This window comes from Peromyscus leucopus, chromosome 8b, assembly GCF_004664715.2.
Source record: "Peromyscus leucopus breed LL Stock chromosome 8b, UCI_PerLeu_2.1, whole genome shotgun sequence".
Lineage (NCBI taxonomy): Eukaryota > Metazoa > Chordata > Mammalia > Rodentia > Cricetidae > Peromyscus > Peromyscus leucopus.
The window spans coordinates 68,884,208-68,904,470 of record NC_051086.1 but is presented as its reverse complement, the minus strand read 5'-3'; the positions used below and the strand labels follow the sequence as shown (position 1 = coordinate 68,904,470).

The 20,263-nt window shown below is 39.4% G+C and overlaps 1 protein-coding gene across 8 annotated transcripts in view; it reads right to left on the bottom strand.

The window, feature by feature from the left end:
* The window catches only part of Bcas3 (BCAS3 microtubule associated cell migration factor), a 502,957-nt gene that overhangs the window by 357,108 nt on the left and 125,586 nt on the right, over nucleotides 1-20,263 (bottom strand). For all 8 annotated transcript variants that reach the window (XM_028878299.2, XM_028878296.2, XM_028878294.2 and 5 more), the window contains exons 12-13: nucleotides 15,801-15,971; nucleotides 8,969-9,062 (exon numbers count right to left, since the gene is read on the bottom strand). In XM_028878299.2, coding sequence (XP_028734132.1) covers nucleotides 8,969-9,062; nucleotides 15,801-15,971 — 265 coding nt within the window. The remainder of the gene's footprint in view (nucleotides 1-8,968; nucleotides 9,063-15,800; nucleotides 15,972-20,263) is intronic.

Below are 20,263 nucleotides of genomic sequence, written 5' to 3'. Positions count from 1 at the left end.
ATGTGTGATGAATACTTAAAAACATGATCCCAAGGAAAATTATAAACAGACATACACTCAACTACAGCAAAATTAATGTCCCAGTCAATATTTAATGTATAGCAAGAAAATAGAGCAATCTGAATGAGACAAGGCCACTCACTGAAGGGTAGAAGCAAGGCAGAGGACCTTAAATGGCCCTCCAGTGCTAACACCAACAGGCTGTAGGCACAAGTAAATCTTCAAATAAACGTTGGTTTGTCTGAATGTATATATTTGGGTACACATCATGCCTCCTCCTGAAATTCAATAATGTATGCTGCAGGCACCTAATTATTACAGGTCTGGATATTGACATGATATTTTTCTCTCTCTCTCTCTCTCTCTCTCTCTCTCTCTCTCTCTCTCTCTCTCTCTCTCTCTCTCTCTCTCTCTGTGTGTGTGTGTGTGTGTGTGTGTGTAGTGTCCCTCACTGAATCTGAAGTTCACCAGTTCAACCAGAATGATTACCTAGCAATCCCCAAGGATCTCTTGTGTCTGCCTTCCCAGTGCTGAGATAATAGATACACATTGCCACACTCAGCTTTATCTACATGGGTGCTGGTGATCGAAGCTCAGTTCTTCACATTTGTGTGGCAAACATTTCATTGACTGAGCCATCAAGCTGCGCCTCTCACACTTCAATGCTAGACACTATCCCACTGCACGCATTGACATCGCCTACTAATTCAATGTTAACTGAGCATATCAGCTCAGTTAGTATGGATGGACAGGAGTTTCACTGATACTGGAAATCCAGGGTTGCATCAGACCTTGCACAGGGCCAACATTCCTTTTTTTTTTTTCCTTCTTAAGACCTCTCTCATGAAAAGCTATTTGAAATTATGGTATATAAATGTGTTTTATCTTATTACTTAATGTCATTAACACAAAAATACTATTTTTTTCTTCTCAGAGTATCAGGCACTTCACTTACTAACTCTAATTCCTACTAAGTTTCCTCAGACGCCCACATGATTACAGTGTGACAGCTAAAAAGGACAAATAAAAGTTAGAGTAACTAACCATGATTGACACACATCACTTTGCAGGATGTCGAAAGCAGACAGTAAATACAAATTGTAATGAAGTAACAACCCCACACAAGGTTGCAGTGGTAACCTGCCTTTGAAATGTTAAAGTACTGCTCACTAGCAGGGGTGCAGCCAGAGTGTTAGAAGAATATCCTCATACCTCATCATTCTGTAAAAAAAAAAACTATGATGCAGCCTGCCTGGAGCCTTGTGACTATAATATATGCATATATGAAATCACCAAAGAATAAATAATTCAAAGGAATCATCTTTTAAATCATGAGTTTGAGGCCACCCTAGGTTACAGATTAAGCTCCACAGAAGTCTGGGCTATAGAGTGAAACAATGTATTTAAAAACAAAAACTAAAACTAAAACAACCTGTAAGTCTTTACAGATATTAGTAAAAATGAAGGCAGGGTGTTTTCCTGGCGCCTTGCAGTGATCAATGAGAATAGCTACTGTGGAAAAAAGAATCCAATTTAAACCTCTTTAAGGATTAACCCCAAACGACCACCTCCTCTCAAATACAGCATTTGGGTAACCAGGAGAACTTCTGCTCTGCTAAAGATACAGCCAACCATCCAGAGGCTGCACGTTTAATCTGTTTTCCTAGAGCCTCGACATTCATTTTCCTCTTATTAATGGGTGGAAAAGCAGTTCCCCTGCCAAGGAGGGGTAATTATTTTAAATGTAGATGGGCTGCACTTCATAGCTCCCAGCAGCTCAGCTGGCAGAAATGACGCCTCTACAAAGCAAATCAATTACTGGATACAAAACAGGATGTCTGCCTGTTCCACAAGTGTCTGGGTTACTGCACTGAGTTGAGGAATTCTTTCTTTCATTTCTAATTCCCAATGTAATGAAGAATACACTTCTTTTGATATCTAAGGCAATCAGATATGGAATATGATTGCCTACTGTTTGCATTTATCAAATAAAAGGTAGTTTCCATAGGATATTTATAATTGTATCTATTATAAACTTCAATTTTAATTATCTTTATAATATGTACATGCCAGCATGGACAACCAAACAATTTAGAGAGATAAATAATTAATATTTAAGTAATAATTTAGAAATGAGCAATTATATTCAACACATGAATAATCACATTGAAAAATATCCTACCACAGCACTGCTGGAGTTTTTCATAACCTTGAAAAAAAACCTAATGGAATTAATAAATGTAAAGGTTCAGCATAAACTCACCTAGAACTGAGCTAACACCTAAGGACAAAATAAATGTTGACTTCTAATGAGAATACCTAAGGAGGTATCCTAACTGGTGATAACAAACTAAAATACTAGGGTGAAGCGGGGACATAAGTAACAGTAAAAAGAGGAGGAACAGATATTTGGTGAGATCGCACTATGTGTTAAGAAACTGTTTTTGATTTACTGATTTTTATTTACTGATTTATTTACTGATTGAAAGAGGAAGGCCAAGAAGATGAAATGACTGCTCATGTAAGCTGAAAAGTGAGGGAAGATGGAGGACATATGATTTCATGAACTTCAGAGCAATCTTCTTAAATGACACCTGAAATAAGGCAAACAGCCAGAGAACACACGATATCACATATCCAAAAGGATGAAAGATGTCTAAGGGCAGGCTTGGGTACACAGATGTAATTAGATGTGCGTGTGTGCATGTGTGTGTGCATGCAGATGTGGGGTATTTGCGCGCGCGCGCGTGTGTGTGTGTGTGTGTGTGTGTGTGTGTGTGTGTGTGTGTGTACTTGCAGATGTGCAGGCCAAAGGTTAAAGTTGGTTGATTGGTTGTCTCTCCACTTATTTTTTGAGACAGTGTCTTTCACTGAACCCAGTGGGTTAGTTATTTTGTTGTTGTTGTTGTTGGGTTTTATCCCTTTGGTTTTTTTCAAGACAGGCTTTCTCTGTGTAACAGTCCTGGCTGTCCTGAAATTCACTTTGTAGACCAGACGGGACTCGAACTCACTGAAATCTGCTTGCCTCTGCTTCCAGAATGCTGGAATTACAGGTGTGCACCGCCACCACCCAGCTGAACTGAGAGTTTTTAAGCTAAGGTAGGAGGATACCAAGTTCCAGCCAAATTTTGACAGGAAGAGGGAGACTGGATTTAATAAAAATTTCCTTCTTTTAATCTCTGAGAAAAACCATGTTATGAGGACAGAAAGGCAAATTTCTCACTGACTGGATATAAAAAGTCTCTACAACAAGAATAGAAAGGAGGAGAATACATTTCCCCAAACAGAGAGGACTGACAGAAAGAAAAAGAGGATGAAGCAGGAAAGAGCAAGCAGAATTAATCAAATCTCCAGAGGGTTCTAATCAGAGACTGAACTGACAGGGAAGGTGAGTCAGATGTAAGAATCCAGCTCAGGGAAAGAAAAAGGTATAAAGAGGACCAGCAGGGATCTGAGACCTGTGGGCACTGAGCAGGGTGCAGCAATCTCCTGGAACTAGAGCTCAGACATCGGAGCAGAAATCAAGAAACAACAGCTTTGGGGCTGGAGACGGAGGTTCAGTGGTTACAGGCACTTGCTGCTCTTTAAGAGGACCAGCACCCACACTGTGGCCTATAACTTTCCCTAACTCCAGTTCTAGGGGACCTGATGCCCTGCTCTGATCTCTGTGAGCACCAGTTAGCACAGGATACACATACATTTACACAGACAAAACACCATATACATAAAATAAATACATTGTGGGAGAAAAAAAAGTCATGGCCTATAAGTTCTAAATTTGATGAAAATGGGTGGTGACATGAAGTGTCAAGCACTGTCCTGTGAGTGCTCCCAGTGACACAGGACAGCAGGACAGTGCGCGCTTACAGAGTGGCAATGTGGCTCCTCAACAGTGCTCGAAACCAAAAACTGGTCTACAAAGTAGTGCTTTCACACAAAAGTTCTCTAGAAAATGTTACTCATTTTGTACCTAAATAATTGAAAGCAACAGCCATATACCACCCATATTGAATCTACAAAGGTCTCAGCAAGGCATTTCTAAACAAATCATAAATACCACCATTAAAATATTTGTTTTGATTCTAGACTCAGAGTCACAGCTAATAAACAAGTGTGGGAATGTGAAATTAAAAAACAAACTGAACACAGCTGCTCAACAAGAAGTTTCACAAGTCTGTTTACTGCATCTCTTAATTTCGTTTCTGAAAGGTCCCACAGAGCACAGAGCCACCAGTCACCGGCCAACCCGTCTACTTGCCTGGCTAATCCGCATGGTGGTGGTACTCCATCGCTCACAGTTTACAGTATTTTTAACATTACCCAGTAGTATGGCTTGTTCTTGCTCTCACAGTCCAGAACATGTTCATGTAACTGTCATCTAAGACTATGTCACTTTTTAAAGAAAAAGACTAAAACAAATTATTTATACCATATCCTTGAGTTTGACATAATTCATACAAGAGGGCTGGCCTGTGAAGGGCCAGCTTTAGAGACAAAACACCACCCACTTCTTTATTATATGTCCTGATTGTTTCTTTAAAGAACTTCCCTAAACTTCAAAAATATATTCCAAACACTATAGTTATCTGTCATCTATTACATGCCCTATGGAAATGCAATTTTTAAATATCAGGGCACTAATTAGAGGACTGATGTAGGTAAATTTTCTTGACGTAATAAACATAGAAACATGCCTAGGTAAAGGAAAACAGGTCTATTTAGTAAAGGATCTATAACCTACAGTTCAAATAAAAGCGAATAAATTGAAATACAAAAATAATTAGCCGGGCAGTGGTGGCACATGCCTTTAATCCCAGCACTCGGGAGGCAAAGGCAAGCGGATATTTGTGAGTTCAAGGCCAACCTGGTATAGAGAGCGAGATCCCGGAAAGGCACAAAGCTACACAGAGAAACCCTGTCTGAAAAAACCGAAGGGGAAAAAAAAACTTCTTATTGGGTTGGGGATTTAACTCAGTGGTAGAGCGCTTGCCTAGCAATCCCAAGGCCCTGGATTCCATCCTTAGCTCAAAATGAATGAATGAATGAATGAATGAATGAATGAATGAATGAATGAATGAATACACCAAATAAGTCGATTTAAAGAAAAAACACACATACTGCATTAAGATCTACTCAAATTATACAACATAGTACCTAGCAGTATAATTCCGCTAGTGGAGGAGAAAAATCTCATTTTTATATCATCACACTGATAAGCTTATCTGTAAGGGAAAGTAACCAAAGGCACTTCAACTTCCCTGAACATCTGAACCACAGCTACCTATTTAGACATGTGTGCACTTCACTGGGAAGAACACACCATGTGTGAACATGCACACCTAGATCCAAGGAGTAACAGGCAGCACTGAGAAGAGAGAAAACATTAATGAAACCTGGGAATGGTAGACCAAGCCTATGTCCCACCACCCCAGGCAAAGAATGAGGGCCAGCCTGGACTACATATGACTGAGAAGGAAGGAGGTTACCTGATGACAGGAACTGACTAAAGGTAGCTATGGCTAACCAGATAACTCTTTTATAAGAAACTGAGTAGCTCCTAATTAATACTTGCTTTAAAATTGAAAAAAAACATCAAGATTTCCAAATCACCAACAAGTGGCTGTTTCCCTCATCACAGACAACTGAGTGTCTTCTATCCTCTTGCTCCTCATTAAGCAATAGCAGCATTCACAACAGGGGAAGTATCCAGAGCCAAACAATAATGATCTCAGATGAAATGTAAGCAACTGCATACACCTCTGTCAGGGCTGGAGAGATGTGGCATGTACTGATCTTTAGAGGACTTGGGGTCGGGCCCCAGGACACACATGCAGCTGACAACTGTCTGTAACTCCAGTTCTAGAGGAGCTGAAGCCTTCTTCTGGCCCCCACGGGAACCGTATGCACATGATATACATTCAGGAAAGAGAATCACACACATTTTTTTTCTCTGCCTATTAACTATAATATAACATTGTTAAAACTGAGCAAGGCTTCCTTATAAAGGCACTACCTAATGAAACATGGTACATTTCTAAAACTCTGCCAAAATGACGCACACTCAAAAACAAAGCTCCCATACAATGAGCAAATAACTTCGTAGTCCAGCGTTCTGAGATGTTTATCAGACAGGCGTGTACTCCTGGCCTCGCTCCTTGGCGAGCATTTATTTCTACACAGGCAACAGAGTAGTTATCGCCTAGCTAATCACCTTTTGAGTCAACACTTTGAACTGATTTCCTTTTCAAGAACCGACTTCCCCAAAATTATGACACCTGCAACAGACTCATTTCTATATTTCAACCAGCATTCTATCTTTCCGCCATAGAGTTTACCTTCCCTTCCTTGTTAAGACCCCACTTTAACTAAGAGTGACACAGAGAAACTGTCCCTTCAACTGTGTCTCCAAGTCCTCACAGGACAGTGTAGTGGCCCTGGCCAAAGAGAGGGTTAAGATGAAACCGGGAAAATCAGAATTCATATTTTGGCAGACAGCTTTGAATAGTTTAGTACCAAAAACTCTTCTCAAAGAATGGAGAAGTTTGTGAGGATCAATTCTTTAGAATAATATTTATTAAAAAGGCAAAATAAGCACTTAAGATTTTCTTTAAAAAGTAAACAGAGCTATCTTAATAGTGGAGTCACTTGCCTAGCACTTGGGAGGCCCTGGTCACAATCCTCAGCACCACAAAGATGAGAACAAACAAGTAAATACTGATCATGTTGTGTGTGTGTGTGTGTGTGTGTGTGTGTGTGTGTGTACTATATGGTAATTTCCACCATATTCAGATAGTTATATAATAAAAGCAAATTATAAAAAAAATATACATCAATCATTGTGCACAACTCACAGGTATAACAGATACTTCAGTGGAGCATTGACTCAGAAATAATCAGCCCATTTGGGTCAGTAGCTTCTTTGTGAAGTATTTCCAATGATATTAACAAGCCTCACAGATGGCTACTATGAAATTATTTGCAACCAGTATAAGGAAGCTCTAGACACATGAAGCATATCAAAGGGAATAAATTACAAGCATTGGTCAAATATCAAAAGGAAAATGAGGAAAGAAAACAGAATAAAGCTGGCTGGGTATACAACTCAGTGACAGCATTTGCCTATCATGAGCCAGTCAGTCCCTGTTCAGTCTCCAGGACCTCAAAAACAAATAAACAAACAACAACAAAATCTAAATATTCTATTGACCAGCCTCTTTTATTTCCAGAGCAGAGAATAAATCGCAGAGCCATGAATCCATTCCATAAGCATGCCAATACACTGAGATATTCACCAGGGCAAGACATAGAAAGATGGACTGGATGACAACAGATCCCGAGCTGGAAGGAAGCTACAAGCTCACAAAGGAAATAGCTAAACAAGTGATCATCCCCAAATAAATTATATCATACCTATAAACACAATGCTCTAGAGCACAGGAAAGTAAACACAACATTTCTGTTTGAATCTTATCAGACGTGCAGGTCAAACAGCAATAGGAAAGTTGCAGGTTTCAAAGTAAAACCACAGAGAACAACTCATTGTGGACAGTGATGAGGTGATGGTTAGCTTTACACCACGAGTATGTTCTGTGTACAATGCAACATCAGAATCAGGAGAACGCCTAGGCAGCTTCCCACGTCCGAAGTGCTCATGGGTGATGTGAATGCAGATAATTCAAAGGAAAGTGGACATAACAGACAGAATTACAATGAGTCATGCTGGTTACCCAAGGCAGAGAGATACAAGTGAACAACTTCTCAGAGCATGTCTCCAATTTGAACTTAATTCCCCTAACATTCAGAGAATTTCAATAGCTATTTGTCTATCTTAATTAAATCAATCTTACTGATCAACCACTATAATAAAAATCTCTCTTCATCAAAAATGACTAATTAGGATATCAGAAGGAAGATTAATCAAAAGTGCTCAATATGACTTTCTTGTTATCATTCTTTATTTTAAAATGGGGAAAAAAACAGAACTTTCCCATCAATTCAAGTGATATCATAATTTCTGAAAAATAAGATAAAAATGCTAAGACTCTCACATCCATCACCCAAATGATCAGGACCTGAAGACTATAAATTTAAAAAGACAGAATCAGCTCTGGGACAAACACCAGTTTCATCTTTTGTTTACAAATCATGTGTTTTAGGTTTCACTTATTTCTGCCAATGTCAGTATATATCCAGGACAGAATGCAAACCAAGAGACCGACATTCACCCTGTCCATTGTTATAGTGTAAGAACTGGCTGGTTCTTGCTTCAGGAGAACTGTTCCTAACATAGGTGAGTTCTAGCTCAGACAGCAATATTTTCTTAATAAAAAAATTTAGAGGAAAAGTGGGTAATAGGGCGTTCCACATTTTTATTAACATTAGTCATCACCGCATGCCTTAAGAACAAGCAGAAAGGAAAAATAGGAGAGAAGGAACTAAAAGCAAGCTTGTGTGATGTCATGTGGAAACATGAATCCTGTTACAAAGAACATGTGTCTGTGGTACATTAAGATTCTAGTCTGCAATACTGATGATGCAATATAAGGCATGAAGTCAGGAGCACTGCTTACATTAACTGCAGCATTTCAAACATCAGTTTACAGATAATTAAAATATACTTCTGAATAGGGCAAGGTGGGATGAATTGTGAACTTAGTCATTCAAAGATCACTGGTCCTATTATTACTTATGATACACATGCGTCGTATTTCTCTGTGTGGTTTGTACATATGCATACAGTACCTACAGAGGCCTGAAGAGGGTGTCAGATCCCCTGAGGCTCAAGTTACACGCAGTTGGTGAGTCACTATATAGGTGCTAGCAGCAGCAGTTGATCAACCCTCTAAAGTCATAGCAAGGGCTTTTAACTGGTGGGTTATCTCTCCAACCCCAGCCCGATTACAGACTTTCCATCTCCAAACTTATTAGCGAGAAAACTCATGAGATAGATGTTTTTTGAAAAACTTACCACTAGTATTAAAAGCCATGCAGCACACTGGCTTCTCGTGGGCAGGGAAGTGGGCCACAATGCCATCACTGTCTGAGTCCTCACTCACAAGCACCTTTGAAAAGGAAAGGATGAAGGTTAACCTTAGTCACTAATGGCTTAGAGGCCACAGCACACACTCCTCAATCCCTCAACAAGATGCTTGCACTGCACTGAATTTATTCTCATCCAAGTGAACTCCATCACCAATCTAATACACTCCTCATAGAAGATGGATAATCTCCAAAAACAGCCACTTAAAATGATTACAGAGAGATTTGCTGGGGGAAAAAAATCACTATTTCCCCTGATTAAAAAGAGGTTGATGGGCCAAGGCAGTGGTGGTGCGCGCCTTTAATACCAACACTTGGGAGCCAGAGCCAGGTGGATCTCTGTGAGTTTGAGGCCAGCCTGGTCTACAGAGCGAAATCTAGGACAGGCACCAAAACTATGGAGAGATACCCTGTCTTGAAAAAACAAAAAAAGTCGAATGAAAAATATAAAAAATAAGCCAAATAATAATGGAGTATGATACATAACAGTTTGATTTATGTTTGATATCTTTTACATTTACTTATATTATTCTGTGCGCACACAAGCAATGGTCAGAGGATAGTTTGCAGGAAGCAGTTCTTTCCTGTCATGTGATCTCAGGGATTGGACTCATGTCATCAGGCATGGCAGCAGGCACCTTTACCGGCTGAGTCATGTTGGATTTTGAATTGTGATTTAACTTTAAGTTTATAGACAGAAAAAGGGACACTTTGAAAATACTGTTATACCATGCACAGAAAAATCAGAAGATAAGGCAAGATTCCCGGCCTGCCTGGGGGCAAGCAAAAATCTAGTCTGTAAGAATGCTGGTCATGTCCTACAGGGGCTCGAAGTAGTCACCCCGAAAGATACAGATGTGGTTCTTTGCCTAAAAGGCACAAAAAGGAAGGCACTATGGCAGAGTTGAAGGTTTACTTGGGCTCAATTCACATGCCATAAAGGTCACTCATTTCAACTTCACAGTTCAATGACACAAAATAAACATATATAATACTAAATAAACTTTCTTAATAATCTGTTCTATAAAATGTCTTCAATTGTTATCTCTAAAATTCTTGTATTATTGCTCTGGATAGACATCTAATTCAACTTATGAATATAATAATGTTATCTTTTCAAATATTATTTTCTGTGATTTTTAAAAATTATTTTTCTCTCATTTATGTTCAGATCATTATTTCTTCCTTTATATTTTTTTTTTGGGGGGGGTTCGTTTCGTTTGTTTACTGGTTTGGTTTTTTTTTTTTTTTTTTGGTTTTTTTTTTTTTTTTTGGTTTTGGTTTTTTGAGACAGGGTTTCTTCTTGTAACAGTCCTACCTGTCCTGGAACTCACTTTTAAGATCAGGTTGGACTTGAACTCACCGAGATCTGTTTGCCTCTGCCTCCCAAGTGCTGGGATTAAAGGCTACCACCACTACCCTTTTTTTTTTTAAAGGTTATACTATTCTCTTCTTTCTTTCTTTTTTTTTTTTTTTAAAGATTCATTTATTTATTATGTATACAGTGTTCTGTCTGCACATATCCCTGCAAGCCAGAAGAGGTCACCAGATCTCATTACAGATGGGTGTGAGCCACCATGTGGTTGCTGGGAATTGAACTCAGGACCTTTGGAAGAACAAGCAGTGCTCTTAACCTCTGAGCCATCTCTCCAGCCCCTACTATTCTCTTCTTAAGGAGAAAGTTTAAAGTACCTCCCTCTCAGAATAAGCACTGAAATCTCGACATTTGGTTCCACATAATACCATAAATTTCAGGATATTTTTCCTTCATCAAGTTCGAAATACTTTCTATTTTTTATTAAGCATCTTTTAATGACCTGTGATTTATTGACAAATCCACTGTTTTTTTGATAAGCATTTAGAGATCTCCTAAGTGTAATTATTTTGACTGTGCAAAAAAAACATGTATTGGGCCATTAAGAAGGCTCAGCAATTAAAGATCTTGTCCCACAAACCTGACTACTTGAGGTCCAATGGAAGGAAAGAATTAACCACACATGTATGACATGACAAGCATGCACACGTGTGCATGTAGGTGCGGGCACAGGAAGGACAGAGAGAAAGACACACAACTTCCCATGTAATGGCTGAATACAACTATTCTAATACTATTGTTGCTTACATAAAGTACTTTCATAAAAATGGTAGCCTTTGATCTAATCTTTCTAGATACCTTGAAATTTGATTCTATTTATAGCAGCAACACAGAGATCATTGATATTGTTGGCTTAAATATGCTATATACTTCAATACATCAAAACTATTTGTTATCCAAATAATCATCTTTTATGTTAAAAAAAAATAGCTTTAATGGAGGATCCTAGTGTACACCTATAATCCCTGGACTAAGGAGGCTAAGGCAGGAAGGTTTGGGTGTTAACTATTTCTAGTAATTTCTTAGTGGTCCCTTAGTAGACTATGATATGTATATCAACATCCCCTTTTGTCGATGTTGAATGAATTCCAGTAAAATGTAGGCCCTTGTTCAAATGCAGATTTTTCTCCAGAGAGAGATGACACTCAAAGTACTCCAGATATTAAAAATGAAACGAAAGGAGGCATGTGTGCATGCTTTCTGCTTTCTGTTTCTGGGACAATTTCTCATGGGTTCTGTGTTCTGTAACTCAGGCTCACAGGCAACCACTTTGAGCTAAGACCTGCCTTCTGCTTCTACTTTGTGACTCCTGGGACTCAAGGATTATGCCACTACAACTGGCTATCATTTCTTCAAACATCATTTCTGTCCTTCTCTTCCCCATTTCTAAATATTTCAAACGCAAGTGCCAATCATTTGAAAGGCCTCTGGGCCTATGCTAGTAACATCTTTATATGCTTATAAAGATGCCAGGAGTTAAACTGCATCTCTAATGCCAGTACTGGACAGCATCCCCACGTTTTTTCCTGCCAATGTGGCTTCTTTATATAATATACAAGGAGTATATGGGGATTCGCCAGTTGGCCAACCCAAGTCAGAGTCTCTCTATCAAAGAATCTCTTGATTCTATATTCAGATAGAAATATATGAAAAGAAAATTGATGAAATGACGACTCTAGAAATGAACATTAAAACCATCAACATTTGACTCCATTTATGTGACGCTTTCAACATCACACAAGTATGGAAAAGTACATCCACAGTTGTCAGAGAAGGAAGTAACAGTCAGGTGCAGTGGTACACATGTTCATTCCAGCATCTGAGAGGCAGAGGCAGGCAGTCTCTGAGTTTGATGCCAGCCTGATCTGTATGTAAAGTTCCAAGCCAAGCAGCTACAAAAATAATAAAAAAATAAAATTATATAAATAAATATCATGTACCCTCAAAATACAAATGAAGAGAATGAGATGTAGTTAGGGTTGAGGGATGGGAATAAATTACTTCAAAATTAATAGATGCAAGTATAGAATATATCCACAAACTTTTGAGTTTCTCCGAGTATAGTATGTAGTTTTAACTTGCAATTTCCTTAAAATGAGTTGTGCACATTAAATTTAAATATTTTTTCTGTAAAATATTTTTGTCATTTGCCGAGTTTCTGTTAAATGTGATTAGAAATTGAGGCAATTAGTATTTTACTTAATTTGATAGCAACACTAAAAACTGTACTGCTTCCAGCAAAAAAAACATTACTTTTGATATACAGGAAAACTCAAGGTATGATATGAGGTCCCATAACTGTTCTCCTTACAGAATTCGTAAGGTCAAACAAGTACACACACTGGAAAGGGTCCTCTGCATTGTTTCATTTTGTGTGCCTAAAGCTTCAGACCACTAAAACCATCATTAGCCCCGGATAATTCTCCTAAGGGAGGAGCTGGCCACTTATCTAAGCAGAGTGAAGTCATAATTTGCATCAACAACTATACTAAACAATATAACACACTTTAATTAACACAAGGTGTATAAGAATACTTGGTCTGGGACAAAACCTAGCTAAGATTTAGGCCACCATTCTGAAGTATTTTATTTCACTTATTGGTTTTGCCACATTGCTAACTTCGATTACATAAATGTGTAAAAGGCAAATCATACCACTTAACTTCTCCAGTCAAGAAATGCTTTTAAATAAAACATGAAAGTAACAAAGATGAAAATGGACACAAAGTCAATTAAATCCATTCCTCCTTAATGCAGTTACCATGCAATGGTCCCATCACCATAAAATCAAATTAATCAATACAGCAACACAAAGATGGTGCATCCGATTTTCTATGCTGCCAGAGTGAATGTGAAACTACATTAAGTCCCAGTGGATTTAAATCACAGAGGACACGGCTAACTCCTGAGATGTACTGGAGGGACCGGCACGGCAGAGGAGGTGAAACAGCAATGGAGTGGGCCGGACCAGGGAGTCTCTGAGCCACCATTCCCTTTAATACTCTGCCGTGCAGTGCAAAAGATCCTGGGTCTCCAAACGGAGACACAGGGGACCCGCTGAAAAACAGATTCAGGAAAATGAAGAGGCAGTATGCGACTACATGACTCTAGCTCCTTTGAAAAATAGTTCTGAACACCTATCTCAAAATTGTGATGCTTCCCAAACAACGATGGAAAAAAACAATTTTACATGTGATAAGTCTTGAAAAGCTTCTTTAATTTGGTCACCAAGGAAAGATAAACTTTTGCAAATCCACAATCTATAATGCATTGATTTCCACATCACAAAACCAAAAGTTCCGCCCCTCCTCCCATAACTCCCATATCCCTTCACTGTTTCCCAGGCTGGCCCCTAAAACCCAGGGCTCCAATGGTGAATAGCTGGGACTATAGCTATCACGTCCAAGTGGCATCTGAAAAAAGAATATACGTGTGTGCCTCTCCACATGAGTTCACGTTCGTTCCACCACCTCCACCCCACCTCCACCCCACCCCTCCACCACACCCCACGCCCCCACCCACCCCGCCGCCATCCTAACATTCAATAGAAAAGTTGCTAGCATATATTTAAAAAGAAAAAAATCAATACAAGCATATAAGTATTTGGTTAATCTGAAAGTTAATAAGGAAGAAATAGAAAATTATAAATTTTTAAATTTTAAATAAAACATAACCAGGGGGCTGGAGGGATAACTCAGTGGTTACAAGTACTGACTGTTTTTCCAGAAGTCCTGAGTTCAATTCCCAGCAACCACATGATGGCTCACAACCATCTACAGTGACATCTGGCTCCCTCTTCTGGCATGCAGGGATACATGCAGGCAGAACACTGTATACTTAATAAATAAAACTTAAAAAATAATAATAAAAGCCGGGCGGTGGTGGCGCACGCCTTTAATCCCAGCACTAGGGAGGCAGAGGCAGGCGGATCTCTGTGAGTTCGAGGCCAGCCTGGTCTCCAAAGCGAGTTCCAGGAAAGGAGCAAAGCTACACAGAGAAACCCTGTCTCGAAAAACCAAAAAAAAAAACCATAAAAATAAAATAATAATAATAATAATAATAATAATAACAATAATAATAACCAAATTTAACAACATGGAATTTCAAAGAATTTTTTGTTTTAATTGCACCAAAGTTCGCTCTTCTCAAGTACCTTTTGATCCCTGCAAAGAAAATAACACACAAGTAGCTGCCAAATGAAATGTTTCATTAAGATGTTGACACGTATATAGTGGAAGCTGACTCCTCAACAGAACATGCAATACTAAAGGTCAATTCTTCAGAGTGGGGTGGTGCATGCCTTTGATCCCAGCATTTGGGAGGCAGAGGAAGGCAGATCTCTGTGAGTTCGGGGTCAGCCTGGCCTACAAAACAAGTTCCAGGACAGCCAGGGGCACTACACAGAGAAACCTTGTCTCAAAAAAACATTAATGGTGTGTTTCATAAACCTCTTACTTTCCAATCTAAAAATATTTTAGATTATATTTGTTATAACAACAACCTTAAGTATTAAGATTTAAAAATTATGGCCTTTCAGAATTATATTTTAAAGGCTAGAACATGAAATAAATTTCATGACTGACTGAAAAGAGGTGGGAGAAGATTTGCCAAAAACATCTTCCCAACAACCTAAGATACAAAGGCAAACGTCTTGCATGTGTCCTTGAACCAGACAAAATTAACTAGACTTAACCTACTGTCTGAAGACAGAGGAGTTTCCCCAGGCTACTGTCATGTATATTTTGTGGTTTGCAATTTCAAACTTCTATGTGTTTTGTTTTGTTTTGTTTCTGTTTTTTACTGTGTAGAAGGGCATGTGTTAGCTGGGCATGGGGGGCCTGCCCATGAGCCCAGCACTCAGGCAGGAGGAGGACTGCTGCTGGTAACCTGGGCAACATGAAACCTTGTCTTCCAGGAGCTAAAAGAAAGAAAAGGCCTTCAAATTTCATATGTTAGACTGAACTATGTCACACTAGCCACTGCTCCATACTGTTTTATTTCCACCACATCTGCAAGTCAAAGACTTGCCTCAGTCTGCTGTCCTGTCTTCTCATTTTAGGAGAAATTTATTAATCTTGGGATGTAGATTATAACATGACATTATACCAAAAGCCAGTGTGAACAGAATAGCACAAACAGTATTTACAAACACATGTTCTGAGGGAGAAGAGAGAGGACTCTGTAGCATTCCCTTAGGTTTTAAGCATTAATGATGATTGAACTAACAAGCGGGAAATGTCCCTTGCTTTCCTAGAAAAGGTGAAAAAAATCTGACCTGAATTGATTCAAATTTCTAAAACTACAAATTATTCATCTCTTTGGGCCAAGTACCTTTTGGGTCCAGGCTCTGCAGGTAACACAAATGTCATTCCTCGGGAGTTCTTACCTGGCCCTCTCCAACTGTCTCAGTGTCTATGACTGTGATGATGCCTGGCACCAAGGGGCTCCGTCTTGAGTTGCTGTGGATGGCAACGTCATCTTCTGTCACCCCTGAGGGCAGTGTGCCTGTCAGCTGAGTCACCACCTTCCCAACCATCGTCAGGCCACTTTTCAATGTCTACATAACAAAAGACAAAATGGATGACTTACAACGAAATGCAATCTCTAAACAGGAAATATGCACTTGAATCATTTCCTAGCCTCAAGTCCTTATTCTCTTACAATATTTTATATAGCAGTAAACACCACAGATTTTCAGTCTGCCATTCAACAGGATCTTGAAACCTACTTAGACTTCAAGAAAAAGTTGCCGATGATGTGCCAAGTTGGTGTGCTGGCAATAATGTCATAATTAAATGATACTGATTACAAGCGTAGAGCTGTTGAATTTAATAGCTATATAGTTACTATAATTTTTTTTTTTTTTTTTTTTTTTTTTTTGGTTTTTCGAGACAGGGTTTCTCTGTGTAACTTTGCGCCTTTCCTGGAGCTCACTTGGTAGCCCAGGGTGGCCTCGAACTCACAGAGATCCGCCTGGCTCTGCCTCCCGGGTACTGGGATTAAAGGCGTGTGCCACCAATGCCCGGCTATAATATTTCTTTTACTGCATCCCTTAAGGTACATATTTTAGAATGTATGATATAATAAGGGAGCTGTCATGTGACAATGCTTTTTAAAAATTGTATATCAAATTTTATATTCATTTCATCAAGATAACAACTCAGACATTGACAGGTGGGAAAAGGTTATAATTCTAAAAGTATACTTATGCTATTATAAAAGACTACACACTAAGAGGAATGATAGGAATCACTTTCCCCCTCCATAATAATTACTAAGCAAATGATGTCCAATAGGAAATGTAGCTGACAGGTTGCCTTGGGTCCAGTGTAGTGTTTCTGCTACACTATTCCACTCAAAGCAAGAGAGGAGAGCTATTGCATATGTTTTTCCTTATTCATAAATCTCAACTAACTGTCCGGACAATTATTAATAGAAATCAGGGCGGGGCTGCAGCTCAGTGAGGTTTGTCTCACATGCCAGAGGCCCTAGGTTCATCTGTACCATGGAAGAAAAACAGAAATGAACCATGAACACAAACGTTCTTAAAGTAACAGTTGTTTTGGTTTTGGTTTTTTTCCTGGAAAAATAAAAGAGCTGAAAGAGAAAAAACTATACCAATAATATATTTTTGAAGAAGATTCTTCTCATTAGAGGAGAGACCAAGCAGCCTGGATTTCAAGGACATATTAAGGAATATTTGTGGGGAAATAATTATGGGGAATATAACCTTACCTGTAGTAGGGCATGAAATCTAACATCTGTATGTGCATGTGCACATGCTTGTATGTGTGTGTGTGTTTTTCTTAGTGGTTTCTTAGTTTTATTTGTCTTTTTGTCTTACCACACCACTACAAAGATAAACCTATTATTGCATAGATACTTAAAACCCTTGAAAGGAAATAATCTTTTATATATTTTTTTCATTTCAGAGTAGCACTTCAAATTAATCTTTATACTTTTAGATTTTTCTCGCTGCTTTCCATAGCAGTCAATCAATTTTCTTATGTAGACTGTGAAAGAGGTTAATTTTCTATGCTGGTGCTAAAAAATTGTTGAAATGAGATTATTTGATTACAATTATAGAATCTTGATTTATGTTCACCAGCTCTCTCCTAAGAGTCTTATATTAATGTGTTTTCTCCCCACTGTGGTCCATTGATTTAATAAAAATGTCCATGTTTTTTCTTGTTACCTGTTAACTTAATGACAACAGTTTTGAGAGAGCAACGCCATTAGCGCTAATGGAAAGGGGGACAACTGATAAGGCAGAGAAAGGTTCAGAATGACAAGGGACCCCGGGACAGCCTCCTGCACTGGAAGAGAACATATACCACGTCTATGAGAGTAAAGGCTGTAATGGATTTTTCTCACACTTCGTCATAGTCACATGGTCAGCTGCCTTAGTGCTACAGTACTGTTCTGTGAGAGCACTCTTGCAAAACAATCAGGCTTGAAAAACCTTAACGAATTTAAATAGTTCAGACTAGGCCAAGACTTGTCCAATTTATCACCTCCATAAGCGGTCTCTCTGTTCCAGTTGGAGCCTTGCCCTCATTATATTTTTATATCAAGTCTGTGTGTGCACTAGCTACAAAGTGTGAAGGTGTGTGAGCACTCCAGCATCATTGATGTTACTCAGAGTGCATACAGTGCTTACAGGTGGGCTTCATTCCAACTCAATATAAACCTTAAGAATGACTTAAACTGTTACTTATGTTCATTCTTTCTCTGTGTAGTCCTGGCTGTCCTGAAACTCATGCTATAGACCAGGCTGGCCTTGAACTCACAGAGATCACCTGTTTCTGCCTCCCGAGTGCTGGGGTTAAATTTTACTTATGTTCATTCTAAAGTCTTCATTGATGCAGAAAGCATTCATACACACACACCCCTAATTTGGACAGCTGCAATGATTCCTACAGTCTCATAACTTACTACACAAATTGCAGATTTGGTAACTATAAAGTTTAGGGGCTGTATTTAAAAAAGACGAAGAAGAAAAGATAATAGTCGTTCTTTCCTAAACACATCAAGTCTTCATGCCAACAGCACTGAAATATACTGCCTTTCTCTTGTTTTCTGGGTGACTTTGGCCGTTGCCTTATGGCTTGTTTTCCTGCATTTCTTCCCTTTTTTATGTGCCCCAGTTATATTCATATTCATTGGCATAAAAGCATGAGCTGATGCGCTCAGGGGCAAACACAGAGGATACACAAGCAGACCCGTTCACATTGAAAGGCCTTGCCGATAAAGGCTTGGCTACCTCTGCGTGGGAATGGCTCCATTAGCACTGATGGTATGCGGGCGGCAGCTGAGACATCTCGGAGGTTAATCAGACTTCCTGCTCCACTCTCATCAATACGCTGTGGCGCCTGGTTCCAGGGGTCCTTCAGAGGCTTACTCGACAACACTAACAGACTTGGTGTAAGTCGTTTCTTGTGAATTATTGAAACAAGTGTTTGGCTGCTAATTGAGGAACACTAATGTGTTTTATAATCACTGCAGTTTGAGATTTTTAGCACAAAACAAAACAGTTGCAATTGATTTGTGGGTTTTCGCCCCCCTTGGTTTCAGTCTCCTCTAAGTTTTATCTGTGGGCTTGAATTCAGCAGGCAGAACTTTGTTGGTTATCTTATTGAAGGATATTTTACAGTTTAACATTCCTCAGAGTGTCACTTTTGAGACATTTTGCCACTTTTTAACCATGGATGGTCCAGAACTGATCATATAAACCACGCTGGCCTCAACATTGGGACAGCTCTCTTGTCAGACTGTGCACCATGCCCAGCCCAGAGTCTTCATTTTTGCTAGGTCTTCACCGTATCAGGTACCTATCGGTTTGGTGTTCCTGATCTATGAGATCACAAGCAGCAATAGGAACAAATTACAAGCAAAATAGATCGGGCAGTGGTTAAAGATCAGATCCAGACAGATAGAGTTCAAGATAGGAATTTTGGCTATATCATTGATTAACTCTTTAAGATGGTGTTTTATTTAAACTTCCTAGCTTCAATGTTCTCTTCTGGAAAATTGAGAAAGCCTAGACATAGCTTATGTTACGAGCTTTGAGAATTTCTAATACACGGTAGAGTCAGGTTCCCTGAAACTCAGTCAGAGTCTGTGTATCAGGAGGTTCTTTCGATTGCTTGATACAGGGTTTCTTTTTGAAGGGAAACAGCATACTCGTTCATTCAATAACAGGGAAAACCTTATATACCCTCTTTCCAGCACCCAGGCTATGTCCCAATCGGGTGGCATTGCGTGGTTGTCTCTCATTGGCTGGGTGTGATCAGGAACTCTGACAGCGCCTGTTGCTAGGCCCTCAGGCAAATCCAGGTTGGCTCATAAGGAAGTACAGGGTTTCAAGCTGGCCTAGAACTCAGGGTATTCTTTCCAGTGCTGGGATTATAGGTGTGCACCTCCATACCCTGTTTTATAAGACCAGGAATCAAACCTAAGGCTTCATGCTTAGCAGGCAAGGAATCTACCAACTGAGATACATCCATAACCCTGTTACCAGATGCCTCTCCCTAGAATGAGGAGGACAGAAGTACCTTCCAGGTGCCTTCCTCAATCACTCTCCACTTACCAGGCAGGTCTTTAACTGAACAAAGAGCTCAACTTGCCCCACTGAGCACAGAGCTGGCCCCAGTGGCTTCTGGAGCACCAGCATCACAGGAGTGCTGCCACTCTCACTTGGCTTCTAGAAACTTCTGGGGATTTAGACTCAGGTCTGATCCCCTGTGCACCAAGTGCTCCATGCACTGAGCCGTCTCCTCAGCCTTATTACTAGTTTTAAATGAAAATTTTCTGTGGGATTTCCCCCCTTTCTTTCAATTCTCATGTAAA